Genomic DNA, 20,848 nt, shown 5'->3' on the forward strand with positions numbered 1-20,848 from the left:
TTTTTACATATTCTACATACAGTGCAGCAGGGGTGGAGCTATGGGTGGGCCTGGGTGTGCACAGGCCCACCCAAATTGACAGACTGCCCACCCAGTGAGATTCCTGAAAAAAAAATATATATATATTTTTAAATCATTACTGAATTATATTTTAATTTGCGTTTTTTTTGTGTATTTTCTATTTCATTGAATATTAAGAATGGCATAAATGTGAGTGTCTAAGATCTGAATATTGAATATACAATGTTTTGGGACAGGAGGATTGTGCTCAGTGAGAAAAATATTCAGGCCCACTCTGATTTTTCCAGGCCCACCCTATGAGCCACGTTCTGGCTCAACACTGCAGTGCAGTTTAAATCAAGTATATTGTTTAATACAGTACAGTACTTTATTTCTGGGTGTAATCCTTGTTTAGACCTGATGAGAAAATGATGGCGCTGTCTACAAAGATGCCACCAATTTGTGCTGTCGTCTTCGTCCTCTTCCGTTTCCTCTTCTTTCCACCACAACAACCCAACTCATAACAAACAACGTTTCCCTGCGTTGACACAAAAAAAGCTATACTGTATTCAGGAATGCGCTCGAACGTGAGACCTATGTGTTTTATTCCGTTCAACTTGTAATCAAGTTACCCCAGTTGGAACGCTATTTGGTTCGTTAGCTTAACTTTGCTGCTCGTTTCGTAACATTTGGCCAACTTGACAGATCTGCAGAAGATGCCAGTAGCACGGTAAGTAAGCACGGCAGCTGCTTGCCCCACAATGTTGGTTCACAGGTAGATAGAGATCGATTCGTTGGTGTTCAGCCGAGGATCACGGTGAGGGCAAAGCATAAATGACGCACAGACAGGACAAGTTGTGCTGAATTATTCGGCTGTGTTGAAAGAGTCCTTTCACCTCGTAAAGTCGAGGAGTTAGAGGCTTACAAACTTTCGCATAATTAGAAATAGTACCTCTCGACTACATCCAGTGGTTCTATCACTATGTGTCGTATGTGTGTACGCGCGGGGGGCTTGTATGTATGTGTTTGCGTTTATACTTGGGGATTCGGGTTAATCTATTTAGGAAAATGCATATGTAATCTAATCGCGATGCCCCCCCCCCCCCACACACAGTGTTGCGATTGTGATTTGATGTTATTATTTTTCAATAGTAATATTATTGTAATATTATTTTCCTCTTCTCATGTACCGTATTTAAAACGAATGCATAATTTAGGGAATTTTTTATCATTTTTATTACTTAACTTTATCAATGAGTATTACCGTATTTTCTTGGTCGACATTGGTTGTTTTTTTTCTAGTTCATTCAATAAATACAGTTGTACATTTTTTAAAACTATATCGTGAAACTTGTACATTTTCGTTGGTGCTATGTTTTGTGCTTGATGTTTGTGTTATTTATTGGCAAAAATGTGTACCTTCCCTAAAAACGTGTTCCTAAAAAAGATAAAACTTGAGATAATCAAGGTACTGTGGTGTCAAAAAGTGTTTGCTCTCTTCCTGATTTAATTATTTATGTTTTGTATGTTTGTCACACTTAAATGTTTCAGAACATCAAATAACAATAAATATTAGTCAAAGATAGCACAAGTAAACACATAATGTAGCTTTTAAAGGAAGGCCTTTATTATTAAAGGATAAAAAACCAAACCTACATGGCCCTGTGTGGAAAAAGTGTTTGCTCCCCCTGTTAAAACATAACTATGCTTTATCACACCTGAGTTCAATTTTTCTAGCCACACCTGTTATCAATCAAGAAATCACTTACAAAGCCTGACAAAGTTAAGTAGACCAAAAGATCCTCAAAAGCTAGACATAATGCCGAAATCAAAAGAAATTCATGAAGAAATGAGAAAGATGTCAATTACTCTCTATCAGCCTGGTAAAGGTTATAAAGCTATTTCTAAAAATTTAGGACTCCAGCGAACAACAGTGAGAGCCATTATGCACAAATGGCGGAAACATGGAACAGTGGTGGACCTTCTCAGGACTGGCCGACCGACCAAAATGACCCCAAGAGCACAGCGATGACTCATCCAAGAGGTCACAAAAGACACCACAACAACATCAAAGAACTGCAGACTGCCTCAGTCAAGATCAGTGTTCATGACTCCACCATAAGAAAGAGTCTGGGCCAAAATGGCCTGCATGGCAGAGTTCCAAGACAAAAACCACTGCTGAGCAAAAAGAACATTAAGGCTCGTCTCACTTTTGCCCAAAAACATCTTCATGATCCCCAAGACTTTGGGGAAAATACTCTGTGGACTGATGAGGCAAAAGTTGAACTTTTCGGAGGGTGTGTGTCCCGTTACATCTGGCGTAAGAGTAACACCACATTTCAGAAAAAGAACATCATACCAACAGTAAATTATAGTGGTGGTAGTGTGAAGGTCTGGGGCTGTTTTAATTCTTCAGGACCTGTTGCTGTGATAAATGGAACCATGAATTCTACTGTCTACCAAAAAATCCTGAAGGAGATCTGTTCGTGACCTCAAGCTGAAGCGAACTTGGGTTCTGCAGCAGGACAATGATCAAAAACACACCAGCAAGTCCACCTCACCTAATGGCTGAAGAAAAACACAGTGAAGACTTTAGAGTGGCCTAGTCAATGTCCTGGTCTGAATCCTATCCTATTGAGATGCTGTGGCATGACAAAAAGGCGATTCATGCTCGAAAACCCTCCAATGTGGCCGAATTACAACAATTCTGCAAAGATGAGTGGGCCCAAATTCCCCCACAGCGCTGTGACAGATTCATTGCAAGTTATCACAAACGCTTCATTGCAGTTGTTGCTGCTAAGGGTGGCGCAACCAGTTATTAGGTTTAGGGGGCAAACACTTTCGCATGTGCCATGTAGGTTTGGATTTTGTTTTCCCTTTAATAAAAAAAAAAACCTTTAATTTAAAAACTGCATTTTGTGTTTACTTGTCTTACCTTTGACTAATGTTTAAATTTGTTTGATGATCTGACACATTTAAGTGTGACAAACATGCAAAAATATAAGAAATCAGGAAGGCGGCAAACACTTTTTCACACCACTGTATGTATGTTGGATTTTTGGGGGGTAAAGTTCCTTAAGAAGAATTATATTTCCCCAAATAATGTATTCGTTTATTATATTTGTTGACATTCTTTAGCAATTGCTATTGCATAAAGTTGATCAGTTATGTCTTTGAACATATGAAGAATTAAGAGCTTGGTGTATCATTTTCCAGTAATTTGCTTCTTAGATATGACGTGAATGAATGAGTCATTGGTCTGTGAGGTGTTTTTGCCAGATCCATCGACCGTCAGTGCCAATTGATCTGCTTGATTGATTTGCTCAGAGGTGGGCATTCCGTCTGGCTTACAGACCGGTCAGTCTGTCCATCACTGATGGACCGCCGCTTTGCTGACGATAGATGGGGAAACTTAAAAAAAAACCAAAAAAACAACAAAAAAAAAGTACTAAGCGCAGACAGAAGTGGAAATTCGTCCGTCGGTGTAATCATCACTAAGCTGGTCAAGTCCCGACAGACCTCGCAGTCCGTCATTGACGGATGCCCGTTTTGCTGACGTGACGGAAAGCCTGTTTCGCGTGTGTTGTAATGAAGGCATGCTTCCTTGAGTAGACTGCATTGACTGTATATGTACAGCAGGTGGCGGTATGCACCGAATCGTGTGTTAGTAAGGCCTGGAGCAACAACTAATTAATGAGCTAAGCCAGGGGTAATCTTCTTTATTGATCTTTATTGTTAGTGTATTTTTTATTCTGGTGTAATTCCTTAGAATACCACCCGGATGGTTTGCTTTTATTTATTTATTCAAAAAAATGTACCATTTACTTGTCATCTTTTCAAACTAAACAAATTTTTAAAAAAAAAGTTTTTTGAACCGAAAATATACCGAACCGAAGTTTCCCAAAAACCGAACCGAAACGAAATGTGATTTAGCCTACCGTTACACCCCTAGTGATTATGAAAATTTCATAACTCGATGTTCATGCAGCTATCTCGATGATGATATGATGATGATATTACTATAGTTTGGTAAATATTACGATAATATGATATTAACTCATTCTATCCCAATGACATATTTATATGTCATTTCACAATGGGTCTGAAAAAGTCTGGTACTGAATGGGTTAATTATTCACTGAGTCCAGTGAAAAGCTATTTTTTTCCAGGAACATCTCCCTCTAAATATACAGAGTTGGGTATTTTACTCAATTTTGCTGGTCCGTCATCCGTCAGCGGCCTGGGTACCTGTGGGTCATTCGTCGGTCCGTCATTTTTTCAAGCTGAACCAACCAGTAATTGTCAGTTGGTCAGTCTGTCTGGTAGTTCGTCAGTTAGTTTTTTCCGCCAATTCACATAATCCAACTCCGCATTGTGACCAAGGGTAAATAAAATCTAATCCATGTAGCACACTCCAACTTCTGTTTATAAATGCTCGTCGTCTTCTTCTTCCCCTCCTTCTTCATGGTTCATGGGTGGATTACAGTTCTTTGGTGTATACCGCCCCCTGCCGTACAGGAAGCGCAAAGCCTTTCCATATGTAGTCAATGTCCCTCGATCAAACGCACGAGACAGTCTTGAATATAAATCATTTCACCAAGATTTAACAGAAAACCACAAACATAAATGTTTAAACAAAAGTTGTAGATTTGTGTTGTCATAGCAAAGTGAAGTGACGTCTTTTGGTTCCTCCTCCCGCCAATCCTAGCCTGCCATCACAGTACCCGCACAGATCCTTTTGAACACAGGAGCACTCACTCTCACACATAAATTGTCAACTCCCTCTGTGAGCAAACACACAAGATAGTTTGCGCGTTTTTCTGTCAGTCATCAGCAAAACGGGCATCCGTCTGTGACAGACTGAGAGGTACGTTCATGTGATGTTGTTAATATTTTGTCAACTATGGGCATTGTGATTAAAGACTATATAAATAAATTTGACTTGACATACATTTATTTTAAATAGTTAAATATTGCTGTGGAATATTATTATATTTTGCAGAAGCTGTAATAAGCAATTTAAAATACAACCAAGCTATTGTTCACAAACGCTATCCATCCATAATTGTTCTGTGAAGCAAGTGCATATTTAAAATATTTTTTGTAGAACATCGTCAAATTATCGTTATCGAGTTTTAAAAAAAAAAAAATCAAATCAAATTTTATTTATATGGCACTTGTCACACATAAAAATGCAACTCAAAGTGCTGTGCAATAAAAACATCAGAATACAACATAAAAAGACCTGCTCGAAGACCCACTCCCAACTTCCTTCCAATTCTCCCTCGCAATATACACAGACGCATATCCACAAGCACAGCTGCACTCACACTCACACACAAAACATGCATATAACCCGAAGAACTATGATTAAAATAATCCATAAAGAAATAAATAACTAATATAAATAAATAAGAATAAATAATCAATATTGTGATCCTTTTTTTAGCCCATATCACCCACCCCTAGTTTGTATGTATATTTACGTCTTTATGTATATATACTGTATGTATGTGTATACTGTATAATTGTATGTATTTATGTATATCACACAGCACAACACATTCAGAAGCACACTAGTCATAGTTAAGTTCAGAAAGGATGGCTAAAAGCATCAATCAATGCAATGCAAGGAAAAGTAGTTTCCTTCGTGCAATTTTTGCACAATGTACGCACCTCCATGTGTCTTAACTTAACGATAAGATGGAAAAAGGAGAATGTCTTTGATTAATGAAGTGGATAATTTGACATGCTTCCTTCCATTCAGGTCTTCTATGCATGTAGTTAAAACATTAAAGCTACATTCATCGGTTAAAGATAATTGCACATGGTGCTATTAGCAGTTATTTTATTTCAATGTTCTGTCAACTTTTTTTCCTCTTTCTTATTAGGCAATTCTGAACCCTCTTTAAGGGAAAATGGGACTCTGGAGAACTCTCTGTCAAGAATTGCTGCAATTAGCTGTGAACATGAATTATTGAGTACGACACACATGGGCTAAAAACTTTAAGTAGATGAATTGATGTTCGATCAATGAGAAATCACTTCATCATATGAAAATATAATGTTTAGTATTTGCATAAATAAGGTTATGTTGTTGTCTAGTTATTATGTATTTTTCTAGTGCTGTCAAGCGATTACATTTTTTAAACTAATTAATCACAAAATATTCCATAACTGAACGCGATTCATCATATTTTTCAAATACAATTTTTGACAAAGCTTGGAACAGATATTTACTTAAGTAAAATCTTGGAATTAATGTGGAAAGTAAATTTAAAGTATATTTTGATTCAAAGACTGTTCTAATAGCTTTCTTTCAACCTGCAAAACACAATTGTTGAACGATACATACACCAAAGATGTACAACTAATATGGTATTTGAATTTGGCTTTGCAAAGTGCGCAAATTATTTCGGATTTCTCCAATGAGCCATCCAGCAACATTTTAAAGTCAAACTACGTAAATGTCCGTCTTTGAGACAGTGACTCTCCTCTAAGTTTGGCTGCACAGTGAGCAGAGCTGCTACAGGAAGTAAATAAAACTGAATTAACTGAATTGATTTTTTTTTTAACGCGTTATAAAATTTTAATCAATCTCCGTAGTTGATGCTTTAACTTTGACAGCCCTTATTTTCCATAATTTGAATCAGTTCCAACAGGGCTCTGCACTAACCTTTGCACTGGTAGCACTGGTGTGACAAACATTTTTTAGGTGGTCACACTAGCACAGATTTGGTTGCACTCTTTTTGGGGGCAGTAAAAGCATGACCATATTTTTTGATGTATAGTTGTCGCAATTTGCATACCCTACTTTTGTGTGATGTAAAGATTGACATTTGCATAAAATACATTTTCAAAATAATTTGATATTTAATCCCAAATATTGTGCCAATGCCGCCAGATCAGCAAGATCAGCGCAACCGTCCGAAAGCACAATTACCTTGTGGGTCGTGTAGTTCTTTTGGCTCACGTTAGTGTGTACGCTTATGGAAAGAAAACTACAAATGGCTGTGCATCTGTTTGAGTTTTTTTTTGTTCCTACACTGAAAAAAATGGTTGAACAATATCATCTGGATCCAGATACATTTTAAGTAGATGTAAAGTCTACTTAAAAAAATGTATGTGGCTGCACGCCGCCACCGTTCGGCCAGCCAGCCAGTCGAAGAGCACTCAACAAGAGCGCCGTATTCGCCGGTGCTCCTGGGGAGATTGCGTCATGGTCACGCTCTCCGGCCCTCCTCGTTGCGGTAATGGTCGCAGACAGTTTTACTTGTCGCCATCAAATTTTGAACATGTTCCAAATTTCTTTACAACAAGAAACACTTTGAGATCATTAAAATTATTGGCGAACGTCTTTGCAAAGGTTTGCGACCTTGAAAGAACCCTGATGGAAAAAAGTGGGTAGTGAGCAGAACCTTAAATGTGCCATGCATAAAATTTGCTCAGAGATGTGACTGGTCCCTGCCATCTTAGTCTGTCATTGAATTTTTCCAGTTGTGGTTTCAAAGCAGCATGTAATAACCACTTTTCTTTTTCTCCATTTCTGTTTTCCCCGATCAAAAAGGCAGCTGGGCGATGATGTAGTTGTTCAGTCTCACCGGCTGTTCACACCATCTGCCTAATTTGCGTCAGTACTCCTAAGTGATGGATGAAGACACACCCACCCTTAAACCCAGACAGATCCAGAATCAAAATGTGGTCCATCGTCTTGAGAAGCGTAGGATCTGTTCGGGGCGGCCGGGCGCTCACTGGTACAGAGTCCGCTGCTTCCACCAGAACCTGTTTCCCAACTTTACGGTGGTCAATGTGGAAAAGCCTCCTTGCTTCCTGAGGAAGTTCTCACCTGATGGACGCTGCTTCATTGCCTTCTCATCTGACCAGACATCGCTAGAGGTAAATTTGATGTATAGATTCATGTATAAAATAACTGTCTTTTGTACACCGCAAGGAAGGAATTAAGAATAGACCAATATTCTGCATTTTGACGAATATCAGAGTAGGTCATTTTTTTGTTTTTGTTTAAAAAATGTTATGGTTCATAAGCATTTTAAATCTGTAAATTTAAGGGAACTATTTACAGTGGTGTGAAAACTTCTTTGCCCACTTGATTTTTTATTTATTATTTATTTTTTTTAAAATGTTTTTCACTGTTAAATGTTTCCCATAATCATTAATAATAAAACATAACACAAGTAAACACATAATGCATGGAAGCAATTAAGAATAGACCAATATTCTGCATTTTGCCGAATATCAGAGTAGGCCATTTTTTTTGTTTTTGTTTAAAAAATGTTATACTTAATAAGAGAGCATTTTAAAACTGTACATTTAAGGGAATTATTTACAGTGGTGTGAAAACATGTTTGCCCACTTCTTGATTATTTTGTTTTTGAATGTTTTTCACTGTCAAATGTTTCCCATAATCATTAATAGTAAAAGATAACACAAGTAAACACAGAATGCATTTTTAGGTTTTTGTTTTTAAAGAAGAAGAAAAAAAATCCAAAACTACATTGCCCTGTGTGAAAAAGTCATGTCATGTCATCTTCCAAACCGCTTATCCTATATAGGGTCGCGGGGAGTTGCTGGAGCCTATCCCAGCCGTCAATGGGCGAAGGCAGACTACACCCCGAACTGGTCGCCGGCCAGTCGCAGGGCACACATAGACACTGTCACTGAGCGGGAATCGATCCCACGCTGCCCGCACACAACTCAGGCGTGTGTACCACTACACTATCAGCGGACGTGTGAAAAAGTGATTGCCCCAAAACCTAATAACAGGTTGGGCCACCCTCAGCAGAAACAACCAAAAGCAAGCTCTTTTTGTAATTGGCAATGAGTCTTTCACAGATATTTTGGCCTATTCTTCCTTGCACAATTGCTTTAATTCAGTAATGTTGGAGGGTTTTCTAGCATGAACAGCCTTTTAACACTATTTAACACTGTCTTCAAATAGAGATAGAACAATATGTTTTTTTTCTGGGCTGATACGATTATTAGTAGTCGTTCGAGGCCGATAACTGATATTTGGAGCTGATATTAATTTTCAGTACAACGGAAAATGTTGGTGTCAAAATAAAAAATAAAACTCTGAACTTTGTTGAGTCATCAGGTTATTCAGTCAGTTTATTGAACCATTTTTCAGATTTAAAAAAACAAAAACAAAAAAAAAAACATTTTAATTATAAATGTTTGCCAATATACATCTTTGTTGTAAAATTGGTTAAAATGTCAATTTTTTGGGGGGTGATTTGGCATTGACCAACCCATCCATCCATCCATTATCTACACCGCTTATCCTCACAAGGGTCGCGGGCGTGCTGGAGCCTATCCCAGCTGTTTTCGGGCAGTAGGCGGGGGACACCCTGAATTGGTTGCCAGCCAATCGCAGGGCACACAGAGACAAACAAACATCTGCACTTACCATGCATATTTTTGGAGAGTGGGAGGAAACCGGAATACCCGGAGAAATCCCACGCAGGCACGGGGAGAACATGCAAGCTCCACACAGGGAGGCCGGAACCGGGATGGAACACACAACCTTTGAACTGTGAGGCGGACGTGCTAACCAGTCGACCACCATGGACCAACCCTTTGAATAATAATAAATCACAATCATTAGTTTTCTTGGGTTATCTTTGATATTTACATTTGTTGATCTTAAACAAAGCGGGTACACTATGCAAAAAATGAAGAATTTGGGAAAAGGGCACAGTTTTCACGGCACTGTAAAAGGGAGAAAAGCTTTTTATATATTTATCTTAGTCTCATTTATCGCATCAGAAAAACCTGGCGTTTTTAAAAAGGGAAGGTTTTTTTTTTTTTTTTAAACTTTCAACTTTATAGCCCCGGACTGATGTGAGCTGGTCACAAGCTATTGACAACAATTTACTAAGAACTCTTCATTTATCCATTGATCATTTATGCAGCATTTCTCTCACAGATTTATGAATACCAAGGCTGCCAAGCTGCCCAGGACCTGCTGAGAGGCCAGGAGGGCGAGACTCTTTTAACAGCCAATGACCAGCGCTCCCTCAACATCCGAGGCCGCCTATTTGAACGTTTTTTCTCCTTGCTCCACGTCACTAATGTGGCATCAAACGGAGAACACCTCAACCGCGAATGTAGCCTCTTCACCGACGACTGCCGCTATGTCCTCGTTGGCTCAGCTGTGTATGTCCCTGAGGAGCCACAACCATACTTCTTTGAGGTAAAGCATCAAAATCCAAACTGCCGTGTAAGATAAAAAATGCAGTGTATTGTTGTTCAACGTATGCTCTGATCCGCAAACAGGTTTATCGCAACAACGAATCTGTGACTCCTAATCCTCGGTCGCCGTTAGAGGACTATTCCCTGCACATCATCGACCTCCATACGGGCAGACTGTGTGACACCAGGTCCTTTAAGTTTGACAAGATCATCCTTTCCCACAATCAGGGCCTCTACCTCTACAGAAACATCCTGGCTGTGCTGTCAGTCCAGCAGCAGACCATACATGTCTTTCAGGTGGTCTGATTTTTCGGGCATGACGCACCTACCGTAGCAAATTATTGACAATACTCAAAGTTATCAATTTGGCGATTGGGAAAGAATCCAGGAGCATCCTCTAAGTCATTGCCTCATCTTTGCAGGTGACTCCAGAGGGAACGTTTCTGGATGTCAGGACCATAGGCCGGTTCTGTTATGAGGATGACCTCTTGACTCTTTCGGCAGTTTACACAGAGACTCAGGCTGAGAGCCAGCCGGGCGTCCCGCGTCTCTACACAGACAAAACCATCAACTCTCTGAAGCACAGGCTGCTGGTCTACCTGTGGAGAAGGGCTGAACAGGATGGCAGTGCTACTGCCAAGAGGAGGTATACAGTCCAACATTTTACACCTGTTTTGGTTTCTTTTCAGCTCATGCATCAGTTCCAATTTTCAGTAGATTATTCCGTCAATTCGGGTTTTGTGTCCTATATTTTTACTCAAATATACCATTTTTTCTTCTTGGAGGTTTCAGCACCAACATTTTAAAGCTACTTCAAACTTATTGTTTTCATGTAAAAGCAGAAACAATAAGCTTATCTTTAAGGATATCCGATTTAAGATGCAGTGGAACTACTTTGGTTGACCACAATCTTTTCTGTGACACATAGGTCAGCCTCCGATTTGTTCATATTTTGAAAACCTTCGGAAATAATGAGGAAAACATTTATTTAAGGCTTTGCAGGGTCTGACTGTCCCCATCAATACTTGAAATCAGATAAAATACCAGGGATATACAACTGATATGATGAAATTTAAAAGAATATTTAATTGTATGTGGCAATGTGGAGAAGTGAGACGCTTGTGGGATGAGGTAAGAGAGATCGTGGAAAGGGTTGTTTCAAAAGAAATCCCATGTTTTTTTGCTTTAGTTAGCATTTTGTAATTTTGAGAAGACATTCTGGAAAAAAAAACACTGTTGGGGGGAAAAAAAGGAAAACCATTAAAAAACATTAAACTAAGACAAGTAAAAATGGAAACATCGTGTCAAACCGAGTTAAAAGCCAGAGGAGGAAAAAGCGTGTTTCAAGAGGGGATTTTAAAAGTGAGCTCATGCCGCAATTTTGGAGCAGCATCTGAGAAATCGTGGTCCCCTGTACGTTTTCTCTTTGTTTTTTGCACGACGAGCAACCATTGATCTGTCGACCTAAGGAACTAATGCGACGGCGTGTCGGGCAGGAGCAGGTCAGAAGAGTACTGTAGGGACCATGTAGGGATTTAAAAACACAAAAGAGAGTTTTTAAATCAATACTCAACTGAACTGGAAGCCAGTGCAATGACTTCAAAATCGGAGTGATTTGCTCTCATTTTTATTTTGCCACTTAAAAGCCATGCAGCAGCAATTCTGAGCTAGCCGCAGTCAAGCCAGTGACGTCTGTCTGAGCAAAACAATCGAGTACATTGCAGTAGTCGGAACAATTTGGAATAAAAGAAGGAATTACAATCTCAAGAGTCTCACGCCCAGATTAGTTACTTTTGGTTTCAAGTGTTGCGTCAGAGCATCCGGGTCAAAATGTACTTTGGTGGCATCACGAGGTCCAAACGGTATGACCTTAGTCTTTTTATTATTAAATAGCAAGATTTAAAAGGCATGCGAGCCTTAAAGAGACGGTGGGGCCGGGATGGCCATGTATTCACTAACAAGTTAATTTGATATATTTTTTGATCAGGAAAATGTAAAGAGTTGCCATTTTGTCTTTTATCTATTAATTTTGGAGAAATTAGTAAATACGTAACTCCATGAATAACGCCCCTTGTTAATGAGGAGAACGGCCGCGCGCCACCTACCGTTCTACCCTTGTTCGGCCGGAGTCACGCGGGGACCGATTCCAAATCCTCCATTGGAAATTATTGTACTTTCATTGCTTAGAACGTCCAAAAACTGCGATCAATTGGAACCAAAATTTATGTGGACATCTCTACTAATGCCCACTTGTACATATCAAAAGGATTATCCTCTCCGTGGCTGATTTTATATGAGAATGCGGAAATGTGGAAGTCAGCATAGCTCCATAGATTTAGGCTGGGATGAGCGCACCCTGCTTCTTCGCTTAAAAAAAAACAAAAAAACAAAAACACTGCTTCTTTGCTGATCACGGTTAGAACGGGTCAGGATATTTACAGAGACTGAAGTGGGAATGAGTAGACGTGCACATTTATTTGGATGAGGAATGGACCCAGTTTTTCGACTTAGAACGCGCCGTCCAATTTGGAAGGTAACAGCCGAAATGGCACGTTCCAATGCGGCCACACTCGTCTTTGCAGTCAGCCTCGCCCAAACTTTTTGTTCGCTGTTCGATGAGGGCTTTAGTCACTCGCTTCACTCAGGCAGGTCGCGGCTGGGGGGTTCGTGTGCGCATTCATGCTCTTGTCCGCTTCAGCTTGTGAAAGTGGAGGAGCAATCGCCACAGTATTTTTGATTTTGTGGAGGTGATCATGATGAGATCACGTTTTATGTCAATAAATCCAAACTATTGTGCAGAACACTTTTATACTTTCACAGGTTGAAGTGGACAAGAGTAGTAATGTGCATTTGCATTTTGGTGGCGATCAGAACTGACAAAGCGAGCAATATTACCAAGCATGCCTTCCTCGCGTGACGTAGACTGCTGAGACCGAAAACATAACATAAGCCACGCCCCTTTTGGGGGCGGGGAAATTCGTCGGAAACCTAATCACAAAAAAAGACCTTAAATCACTACAGAGTCTTTTGAGGTGGGCATTTTAGTATTGATGTCATTTTTACATGCAAACTAGATAAACTTCAAAATATAAGTGCCAATGTTAAGCTCACCCAAGTGTCACTTTCATGTCCTTAACCCACTCAAGAGGTTGTTTTGGACAGTATGCATTTTTGTCGCTTGAGTGGCATATAAATGTGTGTATCATTTACATAAAAATCCCGCATACAAACACGGTGAACACTCACGTGACAAGCGGCGCTTCTGAAGTAGCGTATTGGCGGATTACACACGCAAGGCAGGCTCGGTGTGTTTCTGTCAGTTCTCAATGAAATGGGCGTGCGACGGTACTTGACCCGGTTCGGGACAATCACGGGACGGATGAGAACCCACTTCCGACCTTGCTTAGGCCCTGTCTACACGTCGCCGGGGTTTTTGAAAACGCCGGATATAAGCCTGCGGTTAGCCCTATCATCCACACGTCCGCGGAGTTTTTTCAGTGAAAACGCAAAACTCCGGCCGAATATCTCCGGATTAGTTGTTTTGAAATACAGTCGAAGTTGAGTTTTGATGTCAAATTCGGCAGTCGAGAGCAATAATAAAGCCGACGGACTCACTGTTCCAATGCTTGAGGTGAGTGTACATTAATTCACCAACGCCAACTTTAATCTGCTTTACATCACTGCCTCTCAGTGATTGGTTTATGTAGAAAAAGCACAGTTGCCCGTGATAGTTTTCAATCTAGCATTGACTAGAGTCCATTCACCCAGTCTGTGATTTAATTCCACTAAATCACATCCATCCATTTATTCTCTGAACCGCTTATCCTGCGTATTACTTTTTGCGTGGAAAATGTTTTGGCAAAAACGAAATATGTAGTCCTGTGTGGTTTATAATGTATTCCTGACAGATATTTTCAGTTGTACTTTTTCTTGTTAGATTTTTCCAGTTTTTCGATCAGCTGAGGAGACTGAGGATGTGGAAGATGCAGCTGCTGGATGAGCATCATCTCTTTATTAAATACACGAGTGAAGACGTTGTTACGCTCAGGGTCACAGACCCCTCACAGGTATACACACACACGTGCACACACACACACTCTGCTCTTTGTTGGGTTTTTCCTATTGCCTCATGTCTTTTGTTGTCTGTGCTGTATGAAAAGGATTCCTTTTTTCTCATCTCCAAGGACCGTCTCTTCTACAGGCTTGGCTCAGTCCTGTGACTCATATCAACAGAAGAATCTAATTAAACCATATTTTTATGCGGTTTTTTTGGGGTTTTTTTTAAATTCACAAGAATGTTTAAGTCTACTGCAACGTCTTGGCATTTCTGGCTACAGTATCGCCGCTGAATCTCAAACTACATGTTCTTTCTGCGGCAGCCGTCTTTCTTTGTGGTGTACAACATGGTGTCGACGGAGGTGCTGGCCGTCTTTGAGAACACTTCTGATCAGCTGCTGGAGCTGTTTGAGAATTTCTGTGACCTGTTCAGAAACGCCACGTTGCACAGCCAGGCTGTGCAGTTCCCCTGTTCCGCCTCCTCCAATAACTACGCTCGACAAGTCCAAAGAAGGTACAATGTAGGGAAAACGCATTGCTTACTGTACTATAAGTTGTTTTTGTCGACGTGCTCTTTGACACGTTGGATTCATCTCTGGAAAAAAAAAATAGTCCGATCTGGAAAATAGGAGGGCAAATTGTGGCGAGTGAGCAGGACGCTCAATATCGCAGTTTGAATGTTTTCAATAAGAATTTATACATATTGCGGGTAGAATGGAACCCCTGCGATGAGTGCGGGTTCAGTATATTGCAAATAAGCCAAACTGGGTTTTCAACAGCACTGTTGCAATTTAAGACTGCTTACTTCCCAGCGTTGATTCGCATTTGTGTGACACAGATTCAAAGACACCATCGTGAATGCCAAATATGGCGGCCATACAGAGGCGGTGCGCCGGCTGCTGGGTCAGCTGCCCATTAGTGCGCAGTCCTACAGCAGTAGCCCTTACCTTGACCTGTCACTATTCAGCTACGATGATAAGTGGGTGTCCGTGATGGAGAGGCCAAAGACCTGCGGAGACCACCCAATCAGGTACCTTCACTTAGTACCCCAACTTATAAGCATTTCATGTTACAAGCCATCGCTCTGTCTATTTTACTCCGATAGCGGGCAAAAATTGGGCTTATGAGTCCATAGTTGGCAGCAGCAAACTTTTCAACATTTAGTCACCATCAGTTCATGTAGTTGATGTGCGGTGACAGTGTTGTGGTTACATTTAGTTTTTTGTTATGTACTTTGGCAAATGTATTTTTCTCTAACCAAGGGTCTTATAAAAGGAGCCATTAACGGCTGTAACGGCAGACTAGGATGTTACAATGTTGCTAGGCAGCGGACCCCCGTTCCATGAAAAGACGGAGCAGATGTTGAAAGTCAGGAAAGCATGGCAAATCTAGCACAAACAAATCAAAATTAAATTCTGTGAAAGTGATGTGAAAAAATACAGCAAATGTTCTTTCATCCATTCATTATCTATATCGCTTATCCTTGTTCCATTACAGGGTTATGTTATGATTTTATACAATTCGGTATTGTACAATGCTAATACTCATTTAAAGGGTAACATTATTTTGTGGGGGCTGGTACAGACTAGTAGCATTTCCATTCATTTCGACGGGGAAATCTGATTTGAGTTACGAGCATGGTCACGGTATGAATTCAAGTCATATGTCAGTGTACCTCTGTACTGAAAAGACTTCATAGTAACATACAGAGATGAATGACTGCAACTGGGGTGAAAACATGTTCTTCAAATGCATTACAAAGTTGCCTTCTTGTCACCCACATCAGATTCTATGCACGTGACTCAGGCCTCCTGAAGTTTAAGATCCAGGCAGGCTTGCTCGGACGGCCGGTCAACCACGCTGTGCGGCGCTTGGTGGCTTTCACCTTCCACCCTTTCGAACCCTTTGCCATTTCTGTCCAGCGCACGAATGCTGAGTATGTGGTCAACTTCCACATGAGGCATGTTTATGCATGAGCAGCTTGTATTTGTGTGTAATGGAGACTCATTTTAAACATCCTTTGTGAGGTACAAAAAAAGGGGGGGGGACTCTGCCTGATGGGCACAGCCATCAATGTTTACGCCACTGCTCCCTCTTTAAGCGGGCAGTTGGCATTTTTCTGTGTAGTCCGGGCTCAACTTCCTCTCCTCCTTTCCAGCCAAGAAAGACTTAAAGTTGGGGAAGTAACTCTAAGTGCTGATGGAGTTGTGCAAGAGAGTACTTAGGAGCAGTCGTTAGCTGAGCTTCCAAAGAGGAAACCAATAATTTACTTGGAATTTTACTTCAAATTGTACCAAAACCACCTGTGATTTTGTATGGGGGAAACACGTTTTAAACTGTCGTTTTTGTTCTTTTTTTTTATACTTGGTTTGTTTTTATGTATACTGTACTTAATTTGTATATATTTTATAAAAATAATAAAATTATCACTTTTTTTAACATTGTGCTTTTCTTTTGCTTATTAAACCAAGAAGGAGCGTTATTCAACAACAACAAAAAAGACAGAAATCGAAATAGGCAACGGATTCTTCTAATTGCTGATCTTTGGACTATAGAGAGTGTATTTTCATTTTGTGCATGTGTGCGCTTGTATGATGGCTACAAAAAATATTAAGCCTTCTCTGCTATGTCTTCATGCACTGCTGGAAAGATTCTTCCGGGATCCACAGCTTTCTCATCATGGCCATCTTGATACCGTCCACGTTTTTAAAACAGGCCCACTTGAGCAAGTTAGAACCCCTACTGAGAAATCTTGGATCAAAACAGAAAAAAAAATACTGAAGATGGATCTTCAAGCATGACAGCAACCCGAACATTTCAGTCAAGCAACAAAGTAGTTCCTCAACAAGCGTGAACTGATCGAGTGGCCGAGTCAGTCTCCAGAATTCAACCCAATTGTGTGAAATTTAAATTTTACCAACAAGTTTTTTTTTTTCATAAATACTTATTTTTTTCAATAAAATGCGCAGAATTTCCTAACTTGTATTTTTATTTCTATTTCCAATTTAGCAAACTTACATAATCAGCAGTGGATCAAATAATTGCCTCCCCTACTGTACGCGGTCACAGCATTGCTAAAACAAAAAATGGAATTGTGGCCTTAGAATCGAATTTAGATTATATGGCGGTCACGCATCCTGCAAACAAATGCACTGAATATTAAGCAAGGTTAAGCACTCAAATCATGTTCACAAAAATGCAAATAGTCTGACACACCTCCACTCGCAACCTCCGACAACAGCTCTGACATGAATGCAAAGTTGCTGATACATAACGCGTGTGTAATAAGCAGCCATGAAGGCACATGTCCACGCAGCTGCAAGGGGTCATGGAGGTATGAGGAGCAGGTGCTGAGGGATTAAGTGTTCCTCTTGGCTAGCCTCAGGTTACACACCATGGTGAACCCGTGTGTGCGTGAGTCTGACTGTCCAATGGCGCTTTTTACGGCTACACAAAAGAAGCATTCACAGATGAAACGATGAAAGGAGATTATGACCATCTAAAAAGTGGCAAGACAAGTGGAAATGTGTAGGCAGCAATGATGGCTATATTGTCACGATCTGGTCAAGATGTAAAACACAATATAATTCCTGTGATTAGGGGGACAATGTCATGTCATTGTCATTATATTTGTTTGTGTAAAATGAAATGATGTTTGACAACATGCTGTGATAATCATCTAATTACAGAAAGCGCACACAGCAGGCCCACTATAGAAGAACACATCATCTGTTGTTTAGTCCGCAGAGAAAGATTGCCGGAGAAAAATTTATTGTGGAGATCTTTTGTGTGATTTTTTTTTTTTTTTTTTTTTTACTCTACTGCTATTCCCACAATCAGCCATTGAGCACATTTGATTTTGAACGAGTAGGTCTCAGTCATTAAGAATGCGTTTATCAGAACTTGCAAACAAATGCATACATTAAATGAAATGTATCATACAAGTGAAGCACCCCATTTCAGACCCATTGGACCAGCTTTACTCCTAAGAAACAGGTAAAGACAGCGCTTTTGCTTTCACCTTGGTTGGTTGCTATGGTTGCCTGGTAACCTAGTCTTTTCTAATTGCTGTCGTCTTGGCAACAGCACAAGCAATGTAATCCAGAAAAGGCCACAGTCCTAAATGTTTCTATTTCGTTCCCTTCTCCAAGCACATTGAGGCTCATTAAGCAGTGGTAACCTTCAAATAAATATGACATACAATTTGTTGTACAGTGTGAGCTTTCATTTGAGCCCTTTCTCCACAACAATTACAGTACAAAACAAAGACCCTTGGGAAGGTGTTCAATTTGGGACCTTTAACCTGTAGCTTTACATTAGCTTTTTAAATTGATGCACATTATCATGGCATAACCTGACACAGGGTGGTCATGGATATTCCATTTGCGAACAGTTGCTACAATACACGCTACGCGTTTAACATGAGGAGCTTGTTGGAACGCATGGTACGGATTCTGCGGCGCATTGCAGGCTGACATTAAGAAATATGCTGTTAGAGCACATCGACGTTCGGTGAACAGCAGACGGGAGGGGGGAGGTGTCAAGGTGTTACCTGGTCATTATTGCTGCTATTTTTACATCCCTCCCTTGTCAAGGACTGAAAGACTGACTGAGAAAGACCAAGCGAGAGCAACACTCCAAGGCACGCGTTTGCTTTAAATTTGTGGAAAGGTGCACAATGCATGCTAAGGCAAGAGCAGTTAATGATGTGGATTCAAGGTAGTGACTGAAATAAAGGTCACGGCAGATTTACCAGGGTGGACTTTATTATCAACCTCCCAACCCACGTGCACACACCTTTGCCCCCCCCCCCCCCCCGCCCCCTTTATATATGAAGCAGACAAGTCCCTTGATGACTGAAAAGACACAATTTTATTAGTCTATAGATAGCAGCTGTGTTTTCTTTCCTTTCGTCGATGATTCCTTCCTGTTTCAAATTAGCTCTCTTGATGTTTGGTTTGTTATAGGGCGCAGCAGCGAATCATAGTAACTCAAACCAATAAAGGCATTTATGTAGGCATTTCCATGAGAGAATTCGCACCATATACAAAACATGCACCCATATAAGACTAGTATTGTTTAGTACTGCAGCTCTGGTGGCAATTGCAGCTTCTTTGAAAGAGGTTTTGATGTATTTGTCTCAAACTGTAATTTGTGGTGCTCCTCAACTTCGCCAGCTACGAGCCACAGTATTAGGTAAATCTGTGTCATAGTATCCAATATAAGTATATAAGCTGTATATATAGTTTGAAATGCCTTTAATAAAGTTGAAGAAAAAAACCTTTTTTTCTTGACTGTGAAAAAGTGTAAACTTCACAATGTTTAATATCGTGGTTGTAATTTGCTGTGGTGTAGAACTGCTTTATGTCATAATCAGAGCTCTGCATTCCGCCTATCCGACAGACCGGTCCGTCCATCCGCCTATGACGGACATCCATTTTTGGGCGATAAACGGGAACCTTAAAAAAATAGACGCACTAAGCATAGGTGGAAGCGCATTTATTCCGTCTATGTAATCGTCTCTGGTCTATGGCCGTGGTGAAGCTTCCATTTGGCCAAGGTGAGGCTTTTTGACAACTTGAGGTTTCCATACGCCACATTTCATTCATTCAGCAGGTGGGGGTGTTGGAGGCTCAAGTTTGTCGACGGAAATGCTCACAGAAACCCGTTTAAGATGATAGACAGACCGACTTATACGCAATTACTATTTGGTCCGGCTTGACAAAAAGCCGGATAGACGGCCGGCCGAAGGGTAACCACACTGTAGACGGATGGCGATAAACAGACCGGCAAATGTTAGTAAAATGCCCAGCTCTGGTCATAATACAGGGTGTCCCAAATAAATTAGAGCATTTTGTAGACTTACAGCAAGCGCGTCAAACAACGGTTACGTATGTAATAACAGTTCTATGAATCCCGAATGACCGCTAAGGATGGTGCTTAAAGAACGGAATATCTCTTCGTGCACGCGCAGCTCGAGAATCCTCTGTGAAGAAACTAGAGACGACTTCGCCAATTTGACTCTAGACGACAAAGCCGGACGCCGGTATCCCGGATTGCCTGAGTACGAGACAAGTGCAAACAGAGGTGGGCATTCGTCAATGTTTTAGTCCATCTATGAATTCGAGTCTATAGCTAAGACCCGCCCGGTGGGTCCGAGTCAGCCAAACGCCGTCGAGAACGGACTTACCGGTATCACGTCACATGCCGCTGCCTCACTCCTGACACGCGGCCCAAAAAATAAAACAGTGTTGTGTACCTTTCGGTCCCACAGAAAGCAATTTCAAATTGAAAACAAAAACTTCCAGAACTTCCAAAAACTTTGAGAACGCATACGCAAGCGGACTAACTGGAAAGGATCACGAAAACTATTTTACAAAACTCACATTATCAGATGGAAAGCAACTTTTTGATCCTTATGTAATTACAGTGGGAGGAAGACGTTTTAAAGTGGCCTTTTAACTCATTCCCTGCCAAAGACAAATTTGCCTTTTCACAGTGCAGCCATTCAATCCCAGGAATAATATTTTTTCCAAATTTTAGGGAAAGGGGGTCCGAAAATATCTGACAGTGAATTAAA

General features: G+C 40.6%; 1 protein-coding gene across 2 annotated transcripts; it reads left to right on the top strand.

The window, feature by feature from the left end:
* The first annotated feature begins 475 nt into the window (after positions 1-475).
* det1 (DET1 partner of COP1 E3 ubiquitin ligase) lies at positions 476-16,935 on the top strand. Of its 2 annotated transcripts, none has more exons than XM_086029636.1 (9): positions 476-730; positions 7,568-7,896; positions 9,947-10,213; positions 10,297-10,509; positions 10,635-10,858; positions 14,150-14,279; positions 14,592-14,782; positions 15,107-15,298; positions 16,055-16,935. In XM_086029636.1, the coding sequence occupies exons 2-9, from the start codon at positions 7,648-7,650 to the stop codon at positions 16,242-16,244; spliced, it is 1,656 nt and encodes a 551-aa protein (XP_085885762.1). In that variant the 5' UTR covers positions 476-730; positions 7,568-7,647; the 3' UTR covers positions 16,245-16,935. The 2 variants fall into 2 exon arrangements, with proteins under 2 accessions (XP_085885762.1, XP_085885763.1); XM_086029637.1 differs by having other exon boundaries at positions 7,572-7,896.
* Positions 16,936-20,848: the final 3,913 nt, after the last annotated feature.

Source organism: Filicampus tigris, chromosome 4, assembly GCF_054856515.1.
Source record: "Filicampus tigris isolate MCC_2025a chromosome 4, RoL_Ftig_1.0, whole genome shotgun sequence".
Lineage (NCBI taxonomy): Eukaryota > Metazoa > Chordata > Actinopteri > Syngnathiformes > Syngnathidae > Filicampus > Filicampus tigris.

What these genes read in the sequence shown, in the direction of transcription:
- det1 (XM_086029636.1), top strand. Translation starts at nt 7,648, where the DNA reads ATGGATGAAGACACACCCACCCTTAAACCCAGACAGATCCAGAATCAA. An exon ending in CTGACCAGACATCGCTAGAG is followed by an intron (nt 7,897 to 9,946) that starts GTAAATTTGATG and finishes TTTCTCTCACAG; the next exon opens with ATTTATGAATACCAAGGCTG. An exon ending in CACAACCATACTTCTTTGAG is followed by an intron (nt 10,214 to 10,296) that starts GTAAAGCATCAA and finishes ATCCGCAAACAG; the next exon opens with GTTTATCGCAACAACGAATC.